Here is a 6,828-nt window from a genome sequence, read left to right on the forward strand (position 1 = left end):
AAAATATCGTACTTCCCCAAAATGAATGTCGCATTATCACTTTTTCAGATATCGCTCCAGAGATGGCGGTAGAGTACATTAAAAACACACACAACACATTGATGATAACTTTTTTTATTAATAATAAAAGACAAAAAAGAAAAGTACCATAGGCTTTTCATATTTTTAGCAGCTTTGGGTGTTGTCCATTCTTTTTTAGGTATCAATTGATTGATGATTCATGATCGATGATTCATGATTGATGATATGTGATAACGGATGATTGTATATTGGATGATTACAGGATGGATGATGGATGACTGTATGATGGATGATATGTGATAATGGATGATTATATGTTGGATGATTGTATGATTGTATGATGGATGATGAAACATTGTCGTCAATCACTGTACAAATTTCTGCTAAAATACAAAATACTTCATTCTAGTTACCTTCTGACAGAACAACATTTTCTTTTTCTTTTCTTTTTTTCTTTGAAAAATGTCAAAATATGATAACGATGATTCATCAAACATCTATGGAAATTAAAAAATACAATAATAAGTATCCCGTGCACAATCATACTATCATTTAAAACAGAACACTAAAAAAAAAAAAAATCTAGTCATTAAACTAAAACACGGCAAAAACATGTCAGTATCATGTATCACTTGGTACATGGATATTGTAATAATAGAACTTAATGTAGAACATTTATATAATTAACTTTATTATAAAGAGAGAAATGTTGCTAATACTAAAAACAAATGATGTAGATACTAAAAATAATAATGTAGATACTAAAAAAGACAAATGATAAATTAGATACAATATAAAGAAAGAAATGTTGTTAATACTAAAAAAAAATGATGATGAATTAGATACAATATAAAGATAGAAATGTTGCTAATATTTAAAAAAGATGATAAAACTCGCTTACATCTTGTCTCATCATTTTATCTACTAAAATTAGCTCATAATTGCAGGGGTGATTCATTTTCTTATAAAAGGATCTCTTTGATTTAACTTTTTTTTTATTTCTTTACATTACATTCATCTTACGGGTCTGCCTTTTGGCTTACCTGCCTCCATTTTGGCTTACCTGCCTGCTTTTTGGTCTGCCTTCTTCTTTTTTTTTTTTTTGCCTATCTTTTTCTTCACAAGTATCCTTTAATGGTTCAATAGCCGTTGTCCATAATTTTCTTTACAAGTATTCTTTAATGGTTCAATCACCGTTGTCTATAATTTTATTTACAAGTACTCTTTAATGGTTTAAGCACCGTTGGTTCAATTAATATAACAACTTAATAATTCAACAATTTCCGGGATGGTTATCGCCATCCTACTTTCATCGTAGCGATACGGTGATCACGTTACACTTAAATGGTAAGCTAGTGAAATATTTTTATTTGGATAAGTATTACTCATTTTTTTTTTTTTATTTTTTTTATATGCAAACTTGATGAACTCAATTGGTGGATTTCCTTTTTTTTTTTTTTTTTGATTACTCTTTTTTTCATGATATCTATTTTCTTATATTCTCTATTTGATTATGCGACAATTATATTTTTTTTCTTCTGTCATTTATTTTCTATCCTTACGATATTTTATTTCCTATTTTTGCGTCATCTTATTCTTTGAATTCCGTCATTTTTTATTGAATAAAGTGTATACTTCCTGATATATAAGTTTTTACTGGTAATCAGTGAATTAGAAAAAGTAAAAAGAGGGATACAAGAGTAATTTTAAAGCGTTGACAAATAAAAATACCCCATTTTCATATGGTGAAATAATTTACCCCACACAAAAGAGAAAAAAAAAAAAAAGGTTCGCATTAAGTAACGGATCGCCCATTGAATATAAAATATCCTTTTTTTTTTTTTTTTTTTTTTTACTCTTTTTCCCTTCCCCCCTTTTTGTTATTTTCTTCCCAACCTTTTTTTTTTTTTTAGTTTTTCTTTATTTACATTATATTCATGGAAGACTTGAAAGATCTTATTTCCTCATTGACAGTGACTGGGATCAGTATATTACGATCTCCTGCTGCTCGACGACAATTGGCAAAGATGATCTACTTTCAAAGTACTCATGCCATTAGCCGACCTACTTTTCGACGTTTCCTTATTCGACAGTTGGTACGTCTCATATTGATTTATACTATTGGTAAATACTTTGTCTATAGACTCTATCTCCATCCTGCGAATCAACTTCCTGGTCCTCCTCCTGATTTAATTCCTTTTGTGGGTCATTTTCGTCAACTATTATCCAAAGACGTAAGTTTTTTTTTTTATTTTTATTTTTCTAAACTAGTCATCCCTTTTATTATTATTATTAATGTTGGTTTTGTTGTGAATTAATCGGATATAGGCTGGGGTGACGCATCGTGCATGGGCCAAGAAATATGGTAACGTTTTCAGATATTTTGCAGGTGGCAATCATCCACGTATCTTGATTGCCGATGCTGATGCAGTGAAACAAATATTGACAAGCAACGAATTTGACTTTATCAAGCCTCCAGAAACAAAGCAATTCCTAACATTGTTCTTGGGTGATGGGATCCTAGTGACAGAAGGTGATGTACATCGATATCAACGGAAAATGTTAAATCCTACCTTTGGACTAAGTGCTCTTCGTGATATGATACCTTTGATGGTGGCACCTACACAACAATTGGTACATCAATGGAATTTACAATGCTCACATGGTCAACCGACAGAAATCATTGTATCTCGAGGATTAGGTCTTTTGACATTAGAAATCATTGGTCTTGCTGGCTTTGGGCAACGCTTTGATTGTATACGATATCCAGAACGTAATGCTTTCAGTAAAGCTTATTTGGATTTATTATCTGGTGATTCTCCTGTAGAGGCTCTGCTGGCCATGATGTTCCCTTGGCTTCATCGTTTACCTGCTCCTCGTGCTTGGCAAGTCAGAAAAGATATGGAAATGTTACATCGTGAAGTACAAGCAATGGTTAACATGGCAACTCAACGTACCGATATTCATGAGAAGAAGGATCTATTGGCATTAATGATTCGACAGGTAGATGATGAGACTGGTAAATCACTCACGGCAAAGGAATTACAAGATCAATGTTTGACTTTTTTAGCAGCTGGGTAAACCAAAAAAAAAAAAAAAAAAAAAAAAGGAACTGTCTTTTTACTTTTTTTTTTTTTTTTTTTTGATAGACATGAAACCACCAGTGTGGCTGTCAGTTGGGCATTGCATACGTTAGCATATCATCAAGATATCCAAGACAAATTACGCAAAGAAATCCAACAGACACTCCCACAAGATATCAGTGACGATGCATTCAGTTATGATGATATCAATCAACTACCTTTCCTCAACAATGTATGTAAAGAAGTCTTAAGATTTACACCACCAGTGCCAATGACCAACCGAATTGCCATCAAGGATTTCCAATTACAAAACAAATCATTCCCAAAGGGAACGCGTGTAGTGATCTGTCCTATGGTATCTCATTTCGACAAGGCTCAATGGGGTGACGATTGTGATGAATTTATTCCTTCTCGATGGGACCATGCTCCTGCTAATAATATTAGTCCTTATGTCTATCTTCCTTTCTTGGCTGGTGGTAAGTTGTAATTGATCAAATAAAAATAGGTTACTATTATTGACTTTTTCTTCTTTTTTTTTTTTTTTTAATTAATCACTAAGGTCGACAATGTATTGGTATGTTTTCAGAAAAAAGAAAAGAAAAAAAAAGAAATGAAATTGACTTATTTTTTATTTTGTTAGGATATCGATTTGCATTGATTGAATTCAAAGTAGTATTAGCACTATTGATCCGACAATTCAAATTTACTCCCAAACCAGGTTTCAAGGTACGAAAAGGATTGCAAATCACTTTGAGGCCCTTACCCAATATGACTTTGATGGTGGAAAAGGTTCCCTCTGTTTGATGATATTCGTTAGTAGATATCTATTATCTGTAATGTTTATTCTTTTGTCTATTTTTACAATAAAACAATTTTATTCATCTATCTTTGATAAAAACATGACTTTTTTTTAGTGATGATTTGAGTTTATTAATTTTATTTGTGTGTGTATATGTATGACAGTGTATGACGGGGAAACATAAAGGAAGCAATAGATGGGAAGAAATAAGAATAGTAATAACCAAAAAATAAGTGTTCACCGGAAAACATCGGTATTTCTAAAACTAGAGTTGTCTCTTAGAGCCACGTTGTGAGATTTATATTCCATAGTAGTATCTTGTGGTAAAGCCAGCACCTTTTTGATCGTATCTCTATAATAAAAAAAAAATGATATTAAAAAAAAATGATCTTCCTTTTTTTTTTTTTAACTAACCTAATTTTCAAATTGATTCTACCATTAGAAGAGGTTTTATTCCAAACAGAAATAATATCTTCCGAATTACGAATAGATAAAACAGCCCCACAAATTTCATCTTGTACATCGAATTGATCACCCACAATAGCCAACACCAAGTTTTCCCAATAACGACTTGCTAATCCTTTTTTCAGTCGTACAATCCATTTACCACCTTGAATATTTGCCTCATCTTCCCACATAGGTCGTACACCATGCTTGAATAAATGATAATCACTAATTGTAGGTAATTCATGAGGTCGTTTGATATGTGAATACACTGCCCAAAACTCTTCCACCTAAAAAAAAAAAAAAAAAAAAAATGAGATCATTCATTCTACCTTTCTTTCCTCTTTTATGCCTTTACCGAGGAAAAGGAAGCGATCTGTTTCATATTGCCTTCATAATTGGTGATTTTCGATCCTGGTGAACGATGCATAAACCAAAAAACCCAAGAATAATGAAGTGGATGTTGTAGAGATGAGGTTTTTCCTGGTGACATGTCCACTGTGGATGAGCTTGATGATAATGCTTTGATGGGACTCATTGTTTAGATTATTTTCTTAATATAGTGTAAAATGGATGTGATGTCGACGTTTTTTTTTTATATCGTTTTATGGTATACAGAAGATCGAATGGTGTATGTATATGAGTTGATGAAGTTGCCTGTTGTTATTACCGTCGTAAGTGTACAAGAGGACTAAATAAAATAAGAGTGTATGAGTATATGGATAGCTTCCAAATCGATTCATCCATCCTTTTCTTTTTTTTTTTTTTCTCCAAACCAGAAACCTTGACCTATTCATTCCTCTCTTCCTTTTTTTTTTTTTTTATCCATGACCAGTCGCTTTTTTGTTTATCTATTCTTCCTTTTTTTTGTCACTTACTAGTGGTGTAAATATTGTTACAATAATGATAAAATAAAAAGACAAAATAAAGAGAAAAGAAAAAAAAGTGGAAAAAAAAAAGAGAAGGAGCGTGTCAAAATTCTCTTACAGAATGATCAATCGAGTGGCTTTGCAGGCAGCTGTGCTTGAATAAAAAGGTAATAAAAAAAAATTATTGATGATAATGCAAAATGATGATATAATGTTTATTGATAAAATGCTGAAAGTATGATAATGAAATAAATAAAATGATGATGATGATGATGATGATGATGATAAAAATGAAAAAAGGACTTTTTTTGGGGTTTATGATGGATATATAAAAAAAAAAATAAAGAGAGATCATAGTGGCATAGCATAAAGGGCATGAAAAGTAAATAAATGAGTATATAAAAAAAAAAGAAAGATATATGCATAAACTATATATAAAATAAATATAAACAAAAAAAAATATACAAGATTGACATCCAAAGGAAACATGATTTACACGTATAAGGAAGGAGTGTTGACACCATAAAAGCAATCATCCATATAAGTCATCATAGGATAAACCATTTCATCTGGAAAACACAAGTGATCAGTAGGCATGGAAGGAGTCCAAGGGAAATTTTCTTCATGATGATCCATATCAAAAGCAGATTCTGTACAAGGGGAGGCGAAAGAAGAAGTACTGAGAGAGGATGAGGAAATAGGTGAGGAGGATTCATTATTTTCGTGTTTTTTTTCTTCTTCTTCTTGTGCAAGTTGTTGTAAACGTGTTTCCAATTTTTTGATTTTACGTTCCATATGTACCACTTGCAAACCAAGATCATCATAAGCAGCCAATAATTCCTTTTCTTTGGGGCCTAATCGGGTAGGACAATATTGTTCTTTCAGATCAGCTTGACTGGAAATATATGCGGATTGAAGACTTTGGAAATGAACAGAAAGAGTAGCCAAACTGTCCAAAGTAAAAGCTAATTCGGATTCCAAACGTTCCATTTCACTTTTGGGTGGCTTTGCGGGGTTTGATTTGCATGAATGACTACTAGTCATTCTTTTTTGGATACGACCGGATGATTTCTTGTTAGGTACACGTTGAATAGCCCATTTCAAAGTTTTAGGTTGTGTATTTGATTTCATAGTAATAGAAGGCATAGATGTTTTTTTTTAAAAGAAGAAGTAGTGGATGAAAAGAAAAAAGAAGAAAAATAAAGTAAAGAAAAAAAAAAGTGGGTATGTTATGAAAAAAGGGTTTGTATTTATAATGTTTTCCGTTTTTTTGATTGTGTAACAAATTAGTATACGGCTAATAATAACCCCCCACCCTTATGATGTATTAAGGGGTTTGATGGGTGGTACATGTGTCCATATTTGGTGTCGGTATGTCGCCATAGAAATCAAACAATCCAAATTTGGAAGATCCCCTATGACTTCATTGTGTCTGTTGTCATCATCATCATCCTCTCCTTAGGCTGCATAAAGCGGACATGAGTTTGGTCTTGGTATTGTCAGCACTTTTTTTTTCTGGGAAATGAAAAGTTTAATACATATGATTTCCCCTATTCCTTCTATCTATATTATGTTTTTTTAAAAAAAAAAAAAAAAAGAAGAAAATAAGGAA

General features: G+C 31.9%; 3 protein-coding genes across 3 annotated transcripts; 1 reads left to right on the forward strand and 2 right to left on the reverse strand.

The window, feature by feature from the left end:
- Nucleotides 1-2,048: 2,048 nt before the first annotated feature.
- BX664DRAFT_262077 (cytochrome P450) lies at nt 2,049-3,908 on the forward strand (the record flags this gene model as incomplete). Its single annotated transcript, XM_051540704.1, has 5 exons — nt 2,049-2,255; nt 2,350-3,098; nt 3,171-3,580; nt 3,664-3,678; nt 3,745-3,908. The coding sequence occupies 5 exons, from the start codon at nt 2,049-2,051 to the stop codon at nt 3,906-3,908; spliced, it is 1,545 nt and encodes a 514-aa protein (XP_051400109.1).
- A 232-nt stretch (nt 3,909-4,140) lies between these two features.
- BX664DRAFT_365400 (translation initiation factor eIF 4e-like domain-containing protein) lies at nt 4,141-4,840 on the reverse strand (the record flags this gene model as incomplete). Its single annotated transcript, XM_051548470.1, has 3 exons — nt 4,141-4,255; nt 4,318-4,637; nt 4,706-4,840. The coding sequence occupies 3 exons, from the start codon at nt 4,838-4,840 to the stop codon at nt 4,141-4,143; spliced, it is 570 nt and encodes a 189-aa protein (XP_051400110.1).
- Nucleotides 4,841-5,444: 604 nt separating this feature from the next.
- Nucleotides 5,445-6,436, reverse strand: BX664DRAFT_332596 (uncharacterized protein). Its single transcript, XM_051545354.1, has one exon. The coding sequence runs from the start codon at nt 6,360-6,362 to the stop codon at nt 5,709-5,711; it is 654 nt and encodes a 217-aa protein (XP_051400111.1). The 5' UTR covers nt 6,363-6,436; the 3' UTR covers nt 5,445-5,708.
- Nucleotides 6,437-6,828: the final 392 nt, after the last annotated feature.

Source organism: Halteromyces radiatus (genome assembly GCF_025201355.1).
Source record: "Halteromyces radiatus strain CBS 162.75 chromosome Unknown BX664scaffold_4, whole genome shotgun sequence".
Lineage (NCBI taxonomy): Eukaryota > Fungi > Mucoromycota > Mucoromycetes > Mucorales > Cunninghamellaceae > Halteromyces > Halteromyces radiatus.

Excerpts from the sequence above, each read along its gene's own strand:
- BX664DRAFT_332596 (XM_051545354.1), bottom strand. The coding sequence starts at position 6,362 with ATGCCTTCTATTACTATGAAATCAAATACACAACCTAAAACTTTGAAA.